The sequence below is a fragment of the Salvelinus sp. IW2-2015 genome, linkage group LG4p (assembly GCF_002910315.2).
Source record: "Salvelinus sp. IW2-2015 linkage group LG4p, ASM291031v2, whole genome shotgun sequence".
Classification (NCBI taxonomy): domain Eukaryota; kingdom Metazoa; phylum Chordata; class Actinopteri; order Salmoniformes; family Salmonidae; genus Salvelinus; species Salvelinus sp. IW2-2015.
Window position 1 is genome coordinate 16726443 of NC_036841.1, and position 22814 is coordinate 16749256.

A 22814-nucleotide genomic window follows, 5' to 3' on the forward strand; every position below is an offset into this window, starting at 1 on the left:
GTGTGTGTGTGTGTGTGTGTGTGTGTGTGTGTGTGTGTGTGTTAAAAACAGCCATTTCCCAAGGACCAACTTCAAGTTGCAGGCTAACAATGAAGCATCTGTTAAAAGTGATTAGTTGCCTCGTGTCTCTGATCTGTGTTGATCAGTGTGTGTTGATCTGTTGTGTGGTGATCTGTTGTGTGGTGATCTGTGTCCCTGCAGTGCGACGCTCCTCCCACTCTCTGGCCACTGACATGTTCGAACAGCACCTGGGAGCACACCTGTTACAGGTAAACAGCACACACACACACACACGGACACGCACACACACACACACACACAGGCTCCTCTAAAATCACCGTGTTTCATCTCAAATGGATTTGTTATATGAGCCTTTATACACGTGTCATTGAGAACAAACAGTCTTTGGGAATAGTACACATTTAGACAGGTTATTCAAGAGGTACATTCTCTGAACATTTGTTTGTTGCCATGTTTAATCTATTTAAATGTTTTTCCAAAAATAGTCAAATATTCAACCACGCAAATATGATTCTTGTTATAACATGCTGCAATTGTTCATGGGATAAGGTAGCCATATTTATTTCCCCGTGACAGTCTGACAGTGGGATGCTGCTTCTCTGTGTCACGTCTCCCTCCTGCGTTTACAGACGTGCGTGAACCCCCTCTGATGTCTCATCGTGATCAGTGCTCGCTAACCGTCTGCGCTCCAGCGAGTCAACACTCGTAAAAAAAACAAAAAACAAACAGCCGGCGCCGCCCCGCCGTAGTACTATCAATGACCGCCGAACACCAATAAATGACTGTGGAGTACAGAAAAGAGAAAGAGGGCGATTAAGCGAGGGAGGGAAAGAAGATAGAAGTGAAAGAGGCGGGGTGTATAGGATGTCCTGAATGAGAGAGGTATGCCAAGACAAAAGACTGCCGTCTGCGCCGAACGTTCTGAGGGGGAACGGCACTGATGGAAATCAAATTAGCGCTTCAGAACACGCTAGGATTCTTTCCTCTTGCCGTACCTCTGTCAGTAATAGCTTGATAATTGCACTTTATTTCTCCGCCATTCAGCCGGGCTCGCCGCGCCCCACCCCCCGGCCACCGCATTTGCATACTGAATGTGTCGGTTGCATAAATTACCGCCACTTTAGCGCCGCCGCCAAAATAGCAATCTTTCTTCGGGGCAAAGTGGCCCTAGCTTCCCAGCACACCACTACTCAGTTGTGTGGAAGCTTGTTATTACAACAAATATTATTCTGTGAAGGAGTCCTTCCTAATAGGGTGGCTGTATACCTTATCACTTATCATCATAATCACCACTCCCTGTCTCTACCTACCTACCGGTGTCTCTGGTCAGCAGACAAACACAACAGGAAACACCATGCCATCCTACTGTTATTAACACTGATTGAAACAGCTCTGCTGGTGTCTGCCAGCTCTGTGTTTAATGTGCCTTGTTGACTCTCTGAACAGGCTGGTGGTGTTTACCAGTAGTGTGTCGTGTGTACCTGAGGAGCCAGCCAGACAGGACTGTTGAAGTTGGGGGGGGGGGGAAGGGCTGGTTGTTGGTGGTTCTCCAGCGGCAGGCAGCAGCTCATTGTAATTTGCTCAATACACACTAATTGCTCTAATTTGTCTGTCTGTCTGGCTGTGCGTGTGTGTGTGTGTGTGTGTGTGTGTGTGTGTGTGTGTGTGTGTTGCTTCCACAGTCTCTGGACGGCTTTGTGTTTGTGGTAAGCTCGGAGGGACGATTCCTCTACATATCAGAGACTGTTTCCATCTACCTGGGCCTCTCACAGGTAAGGCCTTCTGTACACATGCACACACACACACTGACACTCAGTCACTCACATTGCCACTCACACAGGCTACTCCCATCATCTCTCTTTTCATATCAGATGTTGTAATGTGTTTGGGGGTGTTCCCACCTTTGTGTGTGTCTAGATGTCTTTGACTGTTCTCTTGTGCTTGTCTCTCTAGTCCCCCCCCCCCCCCCTCTCTCTCTCCCCCCCCCTCCAGGTGCTCACCTCTGTTGATTGCCTGTGGCCTCTTGTACTGTGAATGTTAAGACCTGCCATTTCGACCAGATGCATAAATAATAACAGTAATTACTGGCCCAGCAATCAAAGTGTCGCCCCTGTCTAGGGGAGCAAATCGATAGGCATCTTAAAAGCCCCATTGATTGTGGGGAGGAGAAAAAACACCAAGGGGGACGGGGAGACAGATAGGAGGAGGAGGAGAGGAGAGGAGGGCAGTGATAAGATATGTTTGGAAGAAAAAACATGGAGGATACAGAATGAGAGAGAGCAAAGAGGGAGGATATTACAATAGCGGTGGTGTTTGAGTGGATGTTAAAAGGGGGAATTTGGGTGTGATTGGGAGTCCGCCCAAGTTGGATTGGACTGTCCTGGAGATAGGCTAGTAGTGGCGTGTGTTAGCGTGTGCAAGTGCCGGTTTGTTTGCGTCAGTCGGGTATATCTCCTGTTAACTGTTGGTAAACACAAACTTAAAATCTAATTATGAAATATATCTGAACAGATGTGAACAGACTACACAGCCAAATGGCAATGGATAGAGAGAAAGAAGCAGCGCACTGGGGATTTTGGTATGCAAATAGAGCTTAAATGTGCAGTTGAAGTGAAATGCATCACGGGACTGAATAGGTAAACAACAAAGGCCATTCTTATTCATTAAACAGATGGCCTCACTAGTCAAATCTCCTCAAACAGAACTAAACCCACCGGCCTTAAAACGAAATTACAATCGAGATTTACCTTAATTCCAAAACACACGCTGCCACGTTTAGAAACAGACAGAGAGAGAAAGACTGAAAGACAAAAAGAGAGAGAGAGACAGAAAGAGGGATGTAGGTGGGAGAAAGGGCATGCACACTTTAATAGAACAAATCCCCGTCTCTCAGGGAGGAGAGACGGAGAGAAGAAAAACAAGTGAGAAGGGAAATGTAACTGGTGGTTGTTGTTGGAGGGCGTGTATCTCCCTGTGGACCGCCCTGTCCTGTCCCCCAGCCTAACCCCTCTGCCCCGGCTTACCCACGGGGACCCTCTCCAGACAGTGGGGTTTCTTAGACAGGCTTAGCCCAGGTCAGGCACCTTGACCAAGGGCACAGCCCACCGTCCGCTCCCCTGCTACCTGGAGGTGATCATGTCCCTCACCCCGGTTCTCCTGGCCGGAGAGGCCAGCTCTGAACCCAGGACCCCAGGTCCTACTACTCAACCCCCCTTACCTGCTACATGGCAGGAGGTAGGATGGAGGAATGGAGGATGGGGGAATTGATCCTGGACTGGTTAGTATGCAGCCCCCATCACTCCCCCTCCCTCTCTCCTCTTCCATCCGTCAGCAGCGGGCTGAGAGTGTGTTGTGGACGACTGCCCGGATGCCTCATACATATTAAAGCACCCTGCTATTATTTATATCAGGTCTCCCCCTCTCTCAACCCCTCCACCCCCACCTCACACACTATACCTGTGTCTTTCTCTGTCTCCCTCGCTCTCCTTTCACTCTACTCTCTCTCTCTCTTCCTCTATTTTTCAGCTGCCTCTTTCCCCAATAGTTTTCTCTCTCTCTCCTCCCCGTGACTGTAGACTGACAGGTAAAGTACCATAGACGTCTGTATTACCCTTTACTGAGGGAGGTCAAAAGGACTGTGGGAAGCCTGGGGTACTCCAGGGCTGACTTCCTGTCTCTGCCAGGAGATTCGGGTCCGTTTACGTCTCGTTTAGCTCTAGCAACTCATTAACACCGGGCTGTTTTAAAACTTTTATCTCTCCGCTGATCCCTCTTACTTACTCCCCTCCTCTTCCCCTCTGTTTTTTTACACTTTAGAGGAGCTAGCCGTCCTTTTTTCTCTCTTTGTTCACACTTAATCTGTGCTCCCTCGCTCAGCTCTCTGGCTGTGATGTCCTTGAAGGCCTGCTGGAAATCCCATAAAGCCCACACTAAATGGATCTAATCCTTAATAAATGGGTTTGTCCTACAGACAAGGGTGTGAGGCTGCAGGCAGGCAGCCAAGCAGGGAGCAGGCAGCCAAGCAGGGAGCAGGCAGCCAGGCAGGGAGCAGGCAGGCAGGCCGGGAGCAAGGCAGGCGCTTTATCAAATGGAATGGAATCTAACCCGCTCTCATTGTGTTTTTATGGATGCCATGCCAGAGCCTTAAATGCTGTTATTATTACCTTAAATGTTTAGAGTAGGATACTATGATGCAGGAGGATGATAGCTGGGAGGTGTTGGTGGTCTTTATCCCTCTCCGGGAGTGGGCTGGATACGCTCATGCCTATGAATTAATAGGGAATGAATGAACAGATTAAAATAGTCAAATCTGACCTTCAAAGATGCTGTATCCCTGGTGTCTCTTCGCTTACTTTAATCACCAAATAGATTTTTTTATCCTTCCGATTTCATATGTGTATTACTGTAATCTGTGTCTGGCCCCCGACTCAGGGGTGTGTGTGTGACATGCGTGCGTGGTGTCTGCGCTACAACCTGTCTCATCCATACATTTGATTGTGTTTAGGTGGAGTTGATGGGCAGCAGTGTGTTTGACTACATCCACCCAGCGGACCATGTGGAGATGGCTGAGCGTCTGGGCATCAGGCCCCACCTGAGGGCCGAGGCTGGCTGCCACGTGGCCCCTGAGAGCGCTTCCAGCTCTGCCTCCACATCCTCCCTGGCAGGGACCCCTGAGCCTGGTACGTCTCACGTACATGTCTGTAGGCCTGGACGGATGTGGTCCAAATGTGACTGTTCCTAAGTTAACTCTGTCCCACCACCCCGTCTCTCTCCATAGCCCCCTCAAGCCCTCTCTCTCCAGGGAACGAACCGCCTGACCGAGGCTTCTTCATCCGTATGAAGTCCACCCTCACCAAGAGAGGCCTCCACGTCAAGTCCTCGGGCTACAAGGTCAGAGTAAGAGAAATATTTTGAGATATCAAACTCTCCATTCCTAGAAATCATGAAGACTGTGTGTAATGTTATGAGAGTAAGATATTCCAACTCACTCCATTCTTCCTCTCGAATCATGCTCATAATAACGCTAAGAAATGTGTGTCATTGTGATAAGACTGTGTGGTAGAATGTATTAAGACGCATATTCCACAATCTTCTGCTCAACATTCTCCTAGGAACTCATGAAAGACGGTGTGTAATGGTATATGTGAGTGATATTCTAAAACTCGATGCAGCCATTCCTATGAATCATTGTAAGACTGAGTGTGTAATGTCTCATCTCCAGTAGATACCTAGCAATATCGATCAGGAACTCTCCCATTCTAGAAATCAATCGAAGTACTGTGTGTAATTGGTGATCTGTAAATGGTAGAATGATACGGTCAAACACTCCTTCCTAGTAAATCTATGACAGAAACCTTGTCGCATTTGCTATAATGTATAATTGAGGAAGTAACTAATACTCTGCTATGTTCCGTCTAGAATATGCTACTGCAGATGAGTAAGACTAGATGTGTACAACGTTATCCATATTACTGAGCTAGTAACATCTACAATATGAAGAGGGCTGTCGTGTATTCCTATGTTAGAGGAATATATCATAACTGATAGCCATGGTGTTGTCATGCTTAATGAAAATATGAGAGATTAGTGTATATCAGATACTCTACGCATTCTAGTAAGAGGATACAAATCAAATCCATTCCTAGAAATTCATGAAGCAAAATTCCCAGAACTGTTCACAAATTCCCTTGGTTTTACAGAAAAGGCCTGTTGGTTGCAGGTATTTCCAGATATTTCAAATGTTTTATTCCTCTGTTCAATCCAGGGAATCTTCCAACAGAAAATTTCTGGAATAATCAGAGAAATTGTGAACAGTTATCAAGCTTTTTGCTAACAAACTCTAGAATTAATGTACACCTACTGGATTTTCTCTAATCTAGAGACTGCTCGGTTGAGACAAGGAATTCCGGAGATTGTGTCCGTGTTTATTTGTTAACTCGTCCTATCATCCTTAGGAATCTTTCCATGAGTTATATCTTCTAGTAGGTACATCCCAAGTAGAAGGATCTTGACAGTCTACAGAGTTCTTGGCAGTACGGCTACGTTAAGCTGTATAGCGGTCGTCACCTACGATCTTTAGGAGACCTGTCAGGTATCACGGGTCGTGGCCAAACCATGTTGGCAGGGGTTTGTTGTAAACTGGTCCTAGGCTTTTCTGTCAGGCTGTGCATCCCCTCTCATTGTAACCTGGTGCCAAACATGGATAACCGGATGGTGCTGCACTGGGAGGCAACTTTTGTTTTGGTCTTCAGGGGTCAATTTGGGCCTGCCGGCTGCATGCGTGCCTTCCTGCGGACGCCGCCCCCGGTGTCTAGGCCCGGCCATGCGTCGGGGCCAACAGTGCGGACCTTGGCTCAGCGGACTGGATAGCGGTTCACCGGGGTGCACGCTGTCGGTTGGTCTGTGGAATGATGCCCTGCGTGAAGTGTCAATGATTGTTATGCTGGCGTTATGGTGCGCATGGGGGAGCTAATTGGTTGCTGTCAGTGGGTCAATACACTGTAAGAACCGGTGCTAGATCGCCCTGTTACTTGTTGCGCACGAACTAGGTGTAACAGGGGCTCACATGCGAACAGTACAAAATGGGGACACACCTGGCGGAGAGGTGCGCGAAGCGGAAAACAGGGACAGATGCTGCTTAGCACCGGGGTGCAACATGTGGCTGGTAAAACTGTGGAAGATGCAATGTGGGGTTGTAGTATTGAGCTTTCAGTAGATGGACTTTGGATGTCGTATGTATAGCTCATGTGTTACATCCCGTGGTAATACATCGGTGTTACCGCTGGATGGGATCTCAGAGTACACTGGACATCGGGAAGAGCCCGGGCAGACTAGGGTTGGTTGGGGACAGAGGTCACTGCCGCCGATGTGCGCTGCGCGTATGCTGTGCATGCTGACTTCATTCCATGGTATGAAGCCTTGGATAAGTAGTGTAACAGAGGCCATTGGAGTGGATTGTGTGTGTGGAGTTCTTATCTGTGATGCGCCGGTGTGTGTGTTGTCATGGTGTGTTGGTGTGGTTGTAGGTTGTGTTTGGTGGATGTGTGTGGTGTGTGGGTTTTGTATTGTGTGTGTGTGTGGTGTTGTTGTTAATGTGTGTTGGGCTGTTTGTGGTATTATCTGTCTTTTTAGTCATGTTGTGTGTGATATGCTCTAAGGTCTTATTATGTTACTTGCTATATGCAAATTTTCTAGTGAGCCTAACGTCTCATCTTGCCTCTTTTGGCATAAGTCCGTAGTATCGCTATGGCCTCCAATCGCCTCGCTAAAGTCCACTCGTCTATGTGTCCCCAGCTCTGCCACTTCCATCTCTTTCTTACTGTCTCATCCCCCCCCTCCTCTCCCCTCCCTCCCCTTGCCTCCACTGCCTTGAGGAAGGAGGTCAGTGGTGACGCGGTACTACCCCTCCCGCTGTGCCCTTCAGCCCAGTGGTTGCGGGGAAGGGTCAGGGGTGGTTGACCTATGGCTTGTGGGTCTGTCCAAGTACCTACGTGCCACGCTGTGGCTCCAGAGGTCAGCCATGGGGTGTTATTTGTCAGAGCCACTCAAAGTCGCCCCTGCGTGCCAAGCCAACGGTGCTCACAAGTTCCTAACCATGGAGTAGCACCTACCGCCTCATCAGTCAGCCCCGTCCGCTGGTCTTAACCGTCGGTGTCGCCCCGGTCGCCAGAACAGTAGCAGGTCAACACGAGAGCCCCACTGGCAACAGCAACGTCATCTGGGTAAACTACGTCATCAGGTCAGCCCCGTCGCATCGGTCGGTCCAGATCATTCAGCGTCGTCTCAGTAGACAAGAGCGCGCGCCTGTCCCGCACCTACTATTAACGAGGTAAACACGGCGTGTCATGTAATAACGCGTATCGCATTACGAACATCCCTACATGACGACAAGGCGTCCCACTGTCTTATCAGTTCTATTCTCGTACATTTTTGATATAAGTAAAACCTCTATGAGACAGTGATATTAGAACTGTTTTATTTTTAAGATATGATTCGTAGCTAGTTTTGTTTCATTTAAAAGCACGCGATATGATACCAAGTATTCACACATGAAATTCAGGAAATCTAATCTTTCCTTTGCTCTGTCTCAAGGAGCCACAACCCCCCAGCTCCTAAAACACACATACACACTCAAAGACAAACAGACACCGTGCACGCACAGAGCAAGAGAGGAGTCAGACAAAAACAAGAGAACAGGCTGAATTACAATACTAATTGGAGGCAGCGCTTATAATTACAACAATGGATGTCAGAATGTTGGTCTGAATGGTGTTTTAGTTCATTAGTGCTGTAATTACAAGAGCTCATTAACTTCTCCAGCAGAGCCCCCCCTGATCATTCTTGAGCTCTGTTCTTTAGCGGGTGGGCTCCTGAGTGGAGCGAAGCGGTATGGAGAGCAGGGGTTGCTTGCTGTTTGTGTGTTGTGTGTGTGTGTGTGGTGTGTGTGTGTGTGTGCGCGTGCGTCCAATTGGGGGGGGGGGGGTGTTGGATACAGCATTGTGGGTTGGGGTAGCTGATGAGGGGTATTCATGGAGAAGAGGCTGGTTGTTGTTGATAGATGATGGTAATGGTTGGAAGGAAGTTGATGGGAGACAAAACAAAATACACAATTTAATCTACGACCATATAGGGCTCTCTGTGAAGTACTCCCTGCACCCATCTTGCTAAATCAGGAGTCATAAACAGTGGTTTGCTGCAACACTAAGAGCTGTAAAAGGGGACTTTATTGTCTTTTATTTACTCTCTCTCCCTTTCTCTCTCCCTTTCTCTCTCTCTCTCAGTCGAACAGAGCTCCCAGACACTCCCCTGGATCTGCTGCAGCTCCCAGAGAGTCTGAGGGCAGAGCGTCTGAAAGCCAGCTCCTCCCCTTCGGAACTCTCGCCACAAGCCCGGGGTGGGGAACCACACAGGCACACACACACGCAATCACTCACACATTTATGGTGTACATTGAATCATTCACACAAACATACTTGATGGGATGGGAGGTAGACTAGTGGTTAAGAGCAATGGGCCAGTAATCAAAAGGTTGCTGGTTCGAATCCCCGAGACCACTAGGTAAACAATTTGTCTAATTGCTCTGGATAAGAGCGTCTGCTAAATGACTAAAACATAAATGTAATGACACATCCACATATTTCCTCATGAAAAACATATCTAACTCTTTTCCCCTCCCCAGGTCCACAGCCAATGAAAAGCTCTGTGTGTAAAGGTGACCCTGACTCTAAACTGAGAGAGATCTATAATCCCGGAGTCCAGTCAGGGGACAGGAGGAAGCGTCCGCTGCGGTCTGACTCTGAAGGCGCTCCCCCGGAAACGCGGCGTCGCCTGGAAGAGTTCCGCCAGAGAGAGGGGAGTGTGTCCGCCTCCTCAGACATGGGCAGTGAGAGCGAGGGAGAGGAGAGAGCGTGGGAGCAGGGGGGAGACAGCGCGAGGGTCAAACGAGAGGAGGGGCCTTCGAAACAAGGTGGGGAGACCCCAGTGAGGGGCGAAAGGGGTGGCAGGGTGCACAACGGCCGTGCGGTAATCCAGCACCTTAAGAGTGTAGTGTCCTCGCCTCTCTCTGGTCCCCACAACATCAAGACTGAACATGAGGCACTGGCTGCAGGGGGTCGCTGGACACACACACAACCCCCACCCTCGCACACACACACCCCCTGCGGTAGCCTGAACGGCGACAGTCCCCCGACCCCTATCCCAGACTCCTCCTCCAGCAGTGAAGCCCCACCCAAAGGTATTTTCACCCCGCCCTCCCCCGCCATGTCTCCTCCCATGTCCGGCTCCTCCCCTCTACCTTGTGAGGAGCGGGGAATGTTGTCTGGAGGCCGGGGGGGCGGGCCTGACTTTGAGCTGTTGCAGAGACTGGCAGCGGGGGGTGCTGCAGGACGGGTGCTCTTCCACCCCCTGACCCTCGGCCCCCAGGGGCCACAGAGCCTGTACGCCCCCAGTACCATCCGCTATGCGCCCCCAGAGCTGCCCCCCTCTCACCCCGGTGCTGAGGGGCTGCGCTCCGACCACCACAAGGGACCTCCAGCCTTCTACCCCCACCTCCAGAGGCTGGCCGGCCTGCCCTCCTTCAGTGGGTTCTCTGCCTCGGACAATCCCTTCAACCCCTTCTGTATGAACGGACTGAGGGGGGCCGCAGGGTCCGAGGAGGACTGAAAGAGAGGAGGGGCTTTAGAGAGACATGGGGGCAGGACATCGGGACATGTGGGGTTGGGAAACTGAACAAAGGACCATTTGCACAGCTTCCATGGGGAGTCAGATGGTGTCCAACACAGGTGACAGGATGGGTGACACTCAAAGTGGACTTTGACACTTGACTTTACCCCACTAGCTGTCCAAGCTTTGTCCCCCTCTCTGCTCTACCATATCCTCTCTCCGCTGCTGTTAAATGACTGTGCAGTGTTTCATGTCTCTTTCTTCCACTCAGAAAAGCCATATTGTACATAGAGACAGGACCATACACACCTTCACTACTCCATCCTCAGTATTATACCAACTGCTCCTGAGCCTGTCAGACTGACTTCTGTGTGAATGAAAAAAATAGGGGTAAAAATGGATGACATTTTTTCACTTGTTTGTGTAAAATACTGAATCATCTCTTAAACAGAGTTAGAAATCATACTCTGACACAATAGTGGAAATATAGAGGTCTGAGCCTATCTCATGGACGCCCAAAATGATATTTGAACACATCTCGGGTACTCCTTCCTTCCATAAAGTGAACCCCGCTGAAGAGGGTTTGAAACACTGAAAGCACAGAGGAGTGAGAGAGTCCCAGATACATTCCATTCCACTCTGAGACTGTTCTGCCTGGGAAAGAAAGGTATGGGAGGGGAACGTACAATACCTCTACTGGCTGGTCACTTTGTAATGTTTTCAGTCTTGTAAAAACTGAAAATGGTCCTACAGAATGAAGTGTTGTGAAAGTTAAAGACGCTGGGCTGTGCTGTGTATGAGATGAAAGCCTTATTCCTATTATATTGTCATGTTGTTGTCATAGGGTGAAGTGGGAGAGGTGTAAAAATGATTGTCTTACTAGAGGACATACTTTGGGAAATGCCACAGTTTAATTCAGAAACCCTCAACAAATGTATTAGAAGTGAAGGGTTTGGGGAGGAATCTTTTTTTTTCTCTCACAATATTTGTCCCGAGCACTTACTGAAATTAGTTGTGAACACATAGCACTTCATCTTTTGAATTTCCTTGTGTGTATTAAGAATTAAATACAAGAGTGGTCAAGATGAATACCACAAACGGCCCACAAAATGTAGGGTCATTTAAAGAAAGACCACAGGAGTTTAATACATGGTCATTAAACGTGTGGTCATTCAAACATGACCATGGGGATTTAGTACAGTTGATGGTCAATAAAAAAAGAACTCACTTTTTGTTCTCAAAGTGAAACATCCATATTAGGTCATTAGAGGTGGAGTGGAAAACAGGGGTCAAATATTCATATATTAAATCATATCAAATATATACATTTTTATACTCATCACCAGAAATTCCATCCCAAAATATTGTGAGGTCATAAAAGAAAGACATCCCAAACTGATATTAAAGAGAGATTAAAATGTCCCGATCCTAAATCGCTATCCTGGTCATAAATGAAGTGTTACTGATGGACTGGGTTGGATGTCGGCTGTACAAGACCATATCTGGCATACAAGGGGTTGTCTGTGCGCCGGTTATAATTCCACTGGCTCTACTACAATAAGACCAGATAAAAACCCTAGGCATCACTGTGACTCTAACCCGTTTCTGTTCAAATATTTGTGAATATACCATCCACTTCTGATCTTCAAATTAAAATGAACCAATGTATAAAAACTATCAAACTGATGACGATAATAAAATATTCCATTAGAGGAGCACAAAAAAGATTTTTGATATCCTTGTTCTAGTATCTGACTGACTGTCGATAAGAGTGGGCCGAGGTACTGCCTGGCTCGAAAACATGCCTTCAAAATGTATCTTAAGACGTCTTGAAAGGTCTCTACATGTCTCTACGTGTCTCAACTTCGTCTCAACTTCGTCTCAAGATGTCACAAGGTGATGGCTGAGTATGTACAGTTCCAGTCAATAGTTTGGACACACCTACCCATTCAAAGGTTTTTCTTTATTTTTACTATTTTCTACATTATAGAATAATAGTGAAGACATCGAAACTAGGAAATAACACATATGGAATCATGTAGTTACCAAAAAAGTGTTTAACAAATCAAAATATATTTTATATTTGAGATTCTTCAAAGTTGCCACCCTTTACCTTGATGACAGCTTTGCAGACTCTTGGCATTCTCTCAACCAGCTTCATGAGGTAGTTACCTAGAATGCATTTCAATTAACAGGTGTGCCTTGGTAAAGGTTAATTTGTGGAATTTCTTTCCTTCTTAATGCATTTGAGCCAATCAGTTGTGTTGTGACAAGGTAAGGGGGTATACAGAAGATAGCCCTAGGCAGAAGACCAAGTCATATTATGGCAAGAACAGATCAAATAAGCAAAGAGAAACAACAGTCCATCATTACTTTGAGACATGAAGAACTTTTAAAGTTTCTTCAAGTGCAGTCGCAAAAACCATCAAGCACTATGATGAAACTGGCTCTCATGAGGACCGCCACAGGAAAGGAAGACCCAGAGTTACCTTTGCTGTAGAGGATAAGTTCATTGGAGTTAACAGCCTCAGAAATTGCAGCCCAAATAAATGCTTCACAGAGTTCAAGTAAGAGACACATCACAACATCAACTGTTCAGAGGAGACTTCCTCTTCATGGTCGAATTGCTGCAAAGAAACAACTACTAAAGGACACCAATAAGGAGAAGAGTCTTGCTTGGGCCAAGAAACACGAGCAATGGACATTAGACCGGTGGAAATCTGTCCTTTGGTCTCATGAGTCCAAATTTGAGATTTTTGGTTCCAACCACCTTGTGAGACGCATAGTAGGGGAACGTATGATCTCCGCATGTGTGGTTCCCACCGTGAAGCATGGTGGAGGAGGTGTGATGGTGCTTTGCTGGTGACACTGTCCTGGATTTATTTAGAATTCAAGGCACACTTAACCAGCATGGCTACCACAGCATTCTGAAGCGATACGCCATCCCATCTGGTTTGCGCTTAGTGGGACTGTCATTTGTTTTTCAACAGGACAATGACCCAACACACCTCCAGGCTGTGTAAGGGCTATTTGACCAAGAAGAAGAGTGATGGAGTGCTGCATCAGATGACCTGGCCTCCGCAATCACCCGACCTCAACCCAATTGAGATGGTTTGGGATGTGGTGGACCGCAGACTGAAGGAAAAGCAGCCAACAAGTGCTCAGCAAATATGGGAACTCCTTCAAGACTGTTGTAAAAGCATTCCAGGTGAAGCTGGTTGAGAGAATGCCAAGCGTGTGCAAAGCTGTCATCAAGGCAAAGGGTGGCAACTTTCAAGAATCTAAAATCTATTTGTTTAACACTTTTTTGGTTACTACATGATTCCATATGTGTTATTTCATAGTTTCTATGTCTTCCCTATTATTCTAAAATGTAGAAAATAGTACAAATAAAGAAAAACCCTTGAATGAGTAGGTGTGTCCAAACTTTTGACTGGTACTGTACACCTGCCCACACAACAATATTAATGAAAAAGTACCTGATGTAAAATCCATCATCCAAATTGGTCCCTGTGGACCAGGTTTGAGTGTCCCTGGTCTGATGTGGTGCAGATGGAACATGCCCATTAGACAGTATATATCCAGGTTTATGAGCCAAAGCTCTCTAAGTAATAGCTCGGAAGATATAGACAAAGGGTGTGTGTGTGTGTGTGTGCACGTGCGTGTGTGTGACTGAGGAAGTGTTTGTCTGTGTGAGTGCGTGCGTGTCTGTCTGCTTGATGCCGTGTGTATGCATAGAGTGTGTTGTTTGAATGGCTGGTGTATCTGTGTGTGTGCGTATGCGAGCGTGTGTGTGTTCCAGAGCGGGTGTTGTGTTGTACCAGGCAGCCCTAGGGAGGGGCTCTGACATTGAAGACGGGTTAAATCCTGTTTTACATTCAAGTGGCAGGCCCCAGTTCATTAGAGTGAGGATCATTCCTCCTCAAGACCAAAGGAAGCGCATACTAAACAAAAGCAGTTGTTGGGGAGAACATTTGAGGGTAAGTGCGTGTGCCTGCCGTGCGTGTGTGTGTGCACGTCTGCTGTGTGTGCGTGTGTGTAAAGAGAGTTCAGAAATGACCTCAGGTTCCTCTATCTCTTCTTTTCTCAGGTGTGAGTTCTTCAGCTGATAGCCTGTTCCATGGTGGGTGTAAAGGTGTCTCTACATCTCAGATAGGGACTGTGGGTTTGTGGGGACATGGGCGTCTCTCCTCAACTCTATGCCCTGGCTGTCTGTCAGGGACTTTGAAGACTTACAGTGCATTCGGAAAGTATTCACAACCCTTGACTTTTTCCACATTTTGTTACGTTACAGCCTTATTCTTTTTTTTTCTCTCATCAATCTACACACAATACCCCATAATGACAGAGCAAACACTTAAATATCACAATTACGTAAGTACTCAGACCCTTTGCTGATGCACTTTTGGCAGTGATTACAGCTCCTTGGGTATGCTTGGCACACCTGTGTTTGGGGACTTTCTCCCATTCTTCTCTGCAGATCCTCTCAAGCTCTGTCAGGTCTCTCCAGAGATGTTCGATCGGGTTCGGGCTCTGGCTGGGCCACTCAAGGACATTCAGAGACTACGACGTGACTGTTGGCATTCAGGCCAAATAGTTCAATCTTGGTTTCATCAGACCAGAGAATATTGTTTCTCATGGTCTGAGAGTCCTTTCGATGCCTTTTGGCAAACTCCAAGCGGGCTGTCATGTGCCTTTTACTGAGAAGTGGCTTCCGTCTGACCACTCTATAATAAAGGTCTGATTGGTGGAGTGCTGCAGAGATGGTTGTCTTTCTGGAAGGTTATCCCATCTCCACAGAGGTACTCTGAAGCTCTGTCAGAGTGACCATCGGGTTCTTGGTCACCTCCCTGACCAAGGCCATTCTCTCCCGATTGCTCAGTTTGGCTTTACGGCCAGCTCTAGAAAGAGTCTTGGTGGTTCTAAACTTTTTCCATTTAAGAATGATGGAGGCCACTGTGTTCTTGGGGACCTTCAATACTGCAGACATGATTTGGTACCCTTCCCCAGAGCTGTGCCTCGACACAATCCTGTCTCGAAGCTCTACGGACAGTTCCTTCAACCTCATGGCTTGGTTTTTGCTCTGACATGTACCGTCAACTGTGGGACCTTATATAGACAGGTGTGTGCCTTTCCAAATCATATCCAATCAATTTCATTTACGACAGGTGAACTCCAATCAAGTTGCAAAAACATCTGAGGATGATTAATGGAAACAGGATGCACCTGAGCTCAATTTCGAGTCTCATAGCAAAGGGTATGAATACTTACTTTACCAGTCAAAAGTTAGGACACACCTACTCATTCAAGGGGTTTTCTTAATTTGTTACTGTTTTCTACATTGCAGAATAATAGTGAAGACATCAACTATGAAATAACACATATGGAATCATGTATTAACCAAAAAAGTGTTAAACAAATCAAAATATATTTTATATTTGAGATTCTTCAAATTAGCCAGCCTTGATCACAGCTTTGCACACTCTTGGCGTTCTCTCAACCAGCTTCATGAGGTAGTCACCTTGAATGCATTTAAATTAACAGTGTGCCTTTTTAAAAGTTAATTTGTGGAATTTCTTTCCTTAATGCATTTGAGCCAATCAGTTGTGTTGTGACAAGGTAGGGGTGGTACAGTATACAGAAGATAGCCCTATTTGGTAAAAGACCAAGTCCATATTATGGCAAGAACAGCTCAAATAATCAGAGAAACAACAGTCCATCATTACTTTAAGACATGAAGGTCAGTCAATCTGGAAAATGTCAAGAACCCATCAAGCGCTATGATGAAACTGGCTCTCATGAGGAACGCCACAGGAAATGAAGACCCAGAGTTAACTCTGCTGCAGAGGTTAAGTTCATTAGAGTTACCAGCCTCAGAAACGGGCAATTAACTGCAGCTCAGATTGCAGCCCAAATATATGCTTAACAGAGTTCAAATAACAGACACATCTCAACATCAACTGTTCAGAGGAGACTGCGTGAAACAGGCCTTCATGGTTCAACCAGGCCTTCATGCAGTCAAATTGCTGCAAAAAGAAACCACTACTAAAGGACACCAATAAGAAGAGACTTGCTTGGGCCAAGAAACACGAGCAATGGACATTAGACCGGTGGAACTAATGTCCATTGGTCTGGTGAGTCCAAATTTGAGATTTTTGGTTCCAACCGCTGTGTCTTTGTGAGACGCAGAGTAGGTGAATGGATGATCTCTGCATGTGTGGTTCCCACCGTGAAGCATGGAGGAGGAGGTGTGATGGTGCTTTGCTGGTGACACTGTGATTTATTTACAATTCAAGACACTCTTAACCAGCATGGCTACCACAGCATTCTGCAGCGATACACCATCCCATTTTGTTTGGGCTTAGTGGGACTGTCATTTGTTTTTCAACTGGACAATGACAAACCTCCAGGCTGTGTAAGGGCTATTTTACCAAGAAGGAGAGATATGGAGGGCTGCATCAGATGACCTGGCCTCCACAATCACCCGACCTCAACCCAATTGAGATGTTTTGAGATAAGTTGGACCGCAGAGTGAAGGAAAAACAGCCAGCAAGTGCTCAGCATATGTGGAAACTCATTCAAGACTGTTGGAAAAGCATTCCAGGTGAAGCTGGTTGAGAGAATGCCAAGAGTGTGCAAAGCTGTCATCAAGGCAAAAGGTGGCTACTTTGAAGAATCTAAAATCTATTTGTTAAAAAAAAAAATGTTACTACATGATTCCATATGTGTTATTTTATAGTTTTGATGTCTTCACTATTATTCGTAGTTGTTGGTAATCAAGCCTACCACTGTAGTGTCGTCTGCAAACTTGATGATTGAGTTGGAGGCGTGCATGGCCACGTAGTCATGGGTGAACAAGGAGTACAGGGGAGGGCTGAGAACGCACCCTTGTGGGGCCCCAGTGTTGAGGATGTTGTTTCCTACCCTCACCACTGGGGCCGGCCCGTCAAAGTCCAGGATCCGGTTACACAGGGCGGGGTCGAGACCCAGGGTCTCGAGCTTAATGATGAGTTTGGAGGGTACTATGGTGTTAAATGCTGAGCTGTAATCGTTGAACAGCATTCTTACATAGGTATTCCTCTTGTCCAGATTGGTTAGGGCAGTGTGCAGCGTGATTGCGATTGCGTCCTCTGTGGACCTATTGGGGCGGTAAGCAAATTGAAGTGGGTCTAGGGTGACAGGTAAGGTGGAGGTGATATGATCCTTGACTAGTCTCTCAAAGCACTTCATGATGATGGAAGTGAGTGCTATGGGGCGATAGTCGTTTAGCTTAATTACTTTAGCTTTCTTGGGAACAGGACCAATGGTGGCCCTCTTGAAGCATGTGGGAACAGCAGACTGGGATAGGGATTGATTTAATATGTCCGTAAACACGCCAGCCAGCTGGTCTGCGCATGCTCTGAGGACGTGGCTAAGGATGCCGTCTGGGCCGGCAACCTTGCGAGGGTTAACACATTTAAATGTTTTACTCACGTTGGCCGCGACGGGGCTGGTTTTCTTTTTGTAATCCATGATTGACTGTAGACCCTGCTACATACGTCTTGTGTCTGAGCCGTTGAATTGCGACTCTAGTTTGTCTCTATACTGACGCATAGCTTGTTTGATTGCCTTGCGGAGGGAATAACTACACTGTTTGTATTCGGTCATGTTTCCCATCGCCTTGCCATGATTAAAAGCAGTGGTACGCGCTTTCAGTTTTGCGCGAATGTTGCCATCAATCCACGGTTTCTGGTTGGCAAAGGTTTTAATAGTCACCGTGAGTACAACATCACCGATGCACTTGCTAATAAACTCGCTCACCGAATCAGCGTATACATCAATGTTGTTGTCTGAGGCTATCCGGAACATATCCCAGTCCACGTGATTGAAGCAATGTTGAAGTGTGTTATCCGATTGGTCGGACCAGCGTTGAACAGACCTGAGCACGGGCGTTTCCTGTTTTAGTTCCTGTCTATAGGCTGGGAGCAACAAAATGGAGTCGTGGTCAGATTTGCCGAAAGGAGGGCGAGGGATGACTTTGTATGCATCGTGGAAGTTAGAGTAGCAATGATCCAGAATGCTGACAGCCCGGGTCGCGAATTCAATATGCTGATACAATTTAGGGAGCCTTGTTTTCAGATAAACTTTGTTAAAATCCCAGCTACAATAAATGCAACCTCAGGATATATATGGTTTCCAGTTTACAGAGTCCAATGAAGTTCTTTTCGCTTTGTCATTATGGGGTATTGTGTGTAGATTGAGGGAAACATTTTATTTAATCATTTTTAGAACAAGGCTGTAAAATTTGAAAAAGTCAAGGGGTATAAATACCTCCCGAATGCTCTGTTATCTCAGCCCCTGAATGGAAGAGCAGTCTCTAGGGAAATACCTTCGCACATGGGCCTGACACTGACACTGACACTGAAAACATTAGGGGAAATATTTGAGTGAGAACTGAACGTTCCTTTACTACACCTTTACATCCCCTCTCCTCCCTCCATCCTATCCACAACTACACCAACCTTACCACCTCTTCTCTACTTGCCCCACCACCTCTCCTCTCCTTTCCTTTACACTATTAACCCTCCTCCTTCAATCTCTCCATCCCCATCCACACAGCCTGTTCCACTCAGTCTTTCACTGCTACAGCCCCATCCCTCTCCCCTCCTCTATTCTGTCCAGATTGTGAGGGGAGGGTAATATGCTCATCTATAACCGGCCATGGTGCCGTGAGGTGGGTTGGTGATGGTGTTGTGAGTCAGTCCATGGTCCGGGTGTTTGTCAGTGTGGGCGCGTGCTGCTGGGTAGCCATGCCCTTTAGACGCGCCAGGCCCCAGGAGCCGCCTGCATGCCAAACAGAGCTGCCTGCGCAGTCAGACGCAGCCGAGGAGAAGGGAGGGGGGGGACGATGCAGCACCCAGACACACCCTGCATGAGAAACTAACTGCGCCAAAACGCCTGGGGTGGAGTGGTGGAGAGAAAGAGAAGGAAAGAGAGGGATGGTTAGTAAGAAGCACTGGATGGGCTTCCAACCTCAGGACAGAGAGGTGAGTCTCAGCAGCTCTCGCCTCGACCTGAACCTTCTCATCTCTCCAGTGAATCGATGGATGCGAGATAACCAGCACCAGGGCCTGTAACCTACTCCGTGATCCTTATAATCCCCCTCCCGCGGTGTTATCCAGACAGCACGGGAGGTGCTGCTCTGTGTGTAGTGTACCCAGAGAGGAGGATGGAGGAGTACATGGCATCAATGCTTGGTTGAGTGACAGGAACTACACAAGACAAATTAAGGGAATGTCAGCCATTCTTATTCCGTATTCTTATTCCATTTCTATGGTGTCAAACCCGATAGCTAACCCTACATTTGTGTACGCAAAATTCTGATCTCTTTAAAAAGGTGCTGCACATAGGATATTTTGTAATTTTTGCATTGTAATTTCAGAAATTCGAATATGCAAGTTGAGCCTTTTACTTGCGGGTTTGTTTCAACAGCTGTAAAAACGATATTTGTTATTGAAAATATTATTTCACTGCGATTTAGATGATACAATGATTCCCTACACTATTCAGTGCTTATTTGCTCACACACACTGAAATTGAGCAAACAGTGTCGAATTTTAACAACCATGACACAGCGATTTCCGCAATATAACACAGCCACAAAGTCAGAACAGCAACGGTGGGTAAGTATTAAATATTAAGTATTAAGTGAAACATATTATGGACATTTTCTGAAATTACAATGCAATTTTCATTTGATTTCATCCTGTGTAGCACCTTTACGTATTGACCACAAACATACAGTCGTCTTCTCACGTAGGGGTCAAACACACAACAATAACACCAGTTTGATTTTGTAACTGTGTTTATGTACATATTTATACATACATAAAGTCTAATGCTGTACAATAAGTTTTACTGAAGGCCATGCAGAAATCAAATGCATCACACTGCAATACAGATTAATCTCTAACCCAGAGACTAACTCGCCTCGTTCCACCATCCAGGTCTCGCATGCTAATGTTCTGTAGCGCAGCGGTCAGGTCAGGATGGTAGCTCAGGCTACAGGCTAACAAAACATACAGGTTATACAAATTGTATCGTTTCTTAAGGTTGGTATTTTGATTAAGTTGTAGCTCCAAACTATCAACCCTCGATTGACTAAAGGTATGAAATATCATTACTCTAGAGTTCAACTACTCTATAGAAATCGAATATTGAATTCAAGATTGCATTGAACATGTTTATTAAAGTGATTACAACTCATGACAAAAATACAAAAAACTGACAAAGTGCTATTTGCCATATGAATCACAAAACCCTTTGGAAAAATGTAAGCCAAAATGGGTAAAAAAAAAACTAAATCTGTTCAAATCTGTAAGAACAGAACAAACACATTAAAAGAAAAACCCACAGACTTACACGCATACAGAGACATCGAATTGCAGAAAGATAGACCATTGTTGATGACGTATTTATACCCTATATCGTTCAATTCACATAGGCCTAGTTCATCCATTCAACACGTCAACACAGGCTACATACATCTCCTCATTCTACGTCACCAGCATGGATTACTACAAAGAATCCAAGTAGTCCTTTGTATGGATATAGAATCAACTGATATTTTTTTTAAATAGCATCAATCAAAAGCATATTTAGGTGAACACAGCATGGGCTGGCTCAGAGTATGGCTTAGGAATTGTACAGGGCTCTTTGATTCATAAAGTAAACATGATCAGGAGTAAATAAACTCAAATGAGGCACTCACAGTGTGTGTGTATGTGTAAAATAAAACTACATTTTGTTTTTATCTAACATCTGATATTATCTTTATTTAACTAGGCAAGTCAGTTAAGAACAAATCCTTATTTTCAATGACGGCCTAGGAACAGTGGGTTAACTGCCTTGTTCAGGGGCAGGACGACAGATTATCTTGTCAGCTCGGGGATTCGAACTTACAAGTCCAACGCTCTAACCACTAGGCTACCTGCCGCCCCATCTGATACCTATCACAGCAATTTAATACAATCACCCACCCACACAAACGACTATCACAGAGGACAGAACCAAATCATGCCTTTCACTGATCCCCTTTGTACCCACGTGTCTTTGAGTGTCATACACACTCCCCATCAGTCCTCTCCGTCTCACTCACTCACACACAAAGAAACAAACACGCACTTCGTCACCTATGCCACTCAAGCGCTCTACTTGTCTTGGCCTTTGTCGTTGCCGTGGTGCCTGCCGCCATGGGAGTGGTTGCAGCGGTCGCGACAGTCTGGGCACTCCCCTCCGTCATCGTCACCCTCATGTATAATCTCCACCTCCAGGCGTCCGATGTAGAGCGATACCGCACACAGCCAGAAGAGGGCGATGCTGCTCACCACAGCAACATTCAGCAGCACGGCAGGCAGCGAGAGAAGCATCATCCTCCTCAGGGAAAACAGGCTGCCCACGTAGGACGCCCCGCCGAACGATACACACACACCACCCAGGATGAAGAAGGCTGGGGGGGAGAGAGAGAGAGGCGGAAAGATTGATGACCGATAGTAGTATATTTATAATGGGTGTGTTTTAGCAACGTTAAGGACTTTTCTGATAATTATGCTTCGCTGCAATAGAATAGAACCTGGGCCCTGGCCCTCCTAGCCTCCTTACCATAGCCCGCTTCTCGTCCTACGTCACTCTGGACAAAAGCGATGACCCCGATACCGGTGGCCAGGAGTCCGTTACGGAACCAAGACAGGAAACCTAGAACAGAACAACACGGAGATCCCAGTCTGAAAATAACCCTGTCAGTGTTTGCAGACAGGAGCTTCTCCCATGTCGCTGAAGATCCTGGATTCAGATGTGTAAACATAGCCTAGAGACGCATGCAGATCGTCTTACACTACAATAACTAATCTAACTGTGCCAACAGGAATTCTAACAAAATGCATAGCATAGTAATTAAACAAATAGCCTGTCTTTAAACCTCTTCCTAATCTACAGGGCCTTCGGAAAGTATTCAGACCCCTTGACTTTTTCCACATTGTTACGTTACAGCCTTATTCTAAAATTGATAAAATATGTTTTTCCCCAATCAATACCCCACAATGACAAAGTGAAAACAGGTTTTAAGAAATGCACATTTATTACAAATAAAAAAACTGAAATACCTTATTTACAAAAGTATTAAGACCCTTTGCTAGGAGACTAAATTGAGCTCAGGTGCATCCTGTTTCCATTGATCATCCTTGAGATGTTTCTACAACTTGATTAGAGTCCACCTGTTGTAAATTCAATTGATTGGACATTATTTGGAAAGTCACACACCGGTCTATAGAAAAGGTCCCACAGTTGACAGAGCATGTGTTAGCAAAAACCCAAATCATGTTGGTCGAAGGAATTGTCTGTAGAGCTCTGAAAAAGGATTGTGTCGAGGCACAGATCTGGAGAAGGGTACCAAAACATTTCTGCAGCATTGAAGGTCCCCAAGAACACAGTGGCCTCCATCATTCTTAAATGGAAGAAGTTTGGAACCACCAAGGCGCTTCCTAGAGGTGGTTGCCCGGACAAACTGAGCAATCAGGGGAGAACGGCTTTGGTCAGGGACGTAAGCAAAAACCCAGATGGTCCCTCTGTGGAGATGGGAGAACCTTCCAGAAGGA

At 46.3% G+C, this 22814-nt stretch overlaps 2 protein-coding genes across 2 annotated transcripts in view; one reads left to right on the forward strand and one right to left on the reverse strand.

Annotated features, from left to right (window-relative positions):
* Nucleotides 1-11916, forward strand: part of LOC111957328 (neuronal PAS domain-containing protein 3-like) — a gene marked incomplete at its 5' end in the record, with an annotated part of 24080 nt that extends 12164 nt beyond the window's left edge. Inside the window, 8 exons of the mRNA XM_070436925.1 lie at nt 202-269; nt 1704-1793; nt 4526-4700; nt 4799-4917; nt 7445-7533; nt 7691-7759; nt 8694-8914; nt 9200-11916. Of these exons, the coding sequence (XP_070293026.1) occupies nt 202-269; nt 1704-1793; nt 4526-4700; nt 4799-4917; nt 7445-7533; nt 7691-7759; nt 8694-8914; nt 9200-10182 (1814 nt within the window). The remainder of the gene's footprint in view (nt 1-201; nt 270-1703; nt 1794-4525; nt 4701-4798; nt 4918-7444; nt 7534-7690; nt 7760-8693; nt 8915-9199) is intronic.
* An 8092-nt stretch (nt 11917-20008) lies between these two features.
* Nucleotides 20009-22814, reverse strand: part of LOC111960612 (transmembrane protein 160) — a 9936-nt gene continuing 7130 nt past the window's right edge. Inside the window, exon 4 of the mRNA XM_023982686.2 lies at nt 20009-21670. Within this exon, the coding sequence (XP_023838454.1) occupies nt 21372-21670 (299 nt within the window). The 3' untranslated portion in view covers nt 20009-21371. The remainder of the gene's footprint in view (nt 21671-22814) is intronic.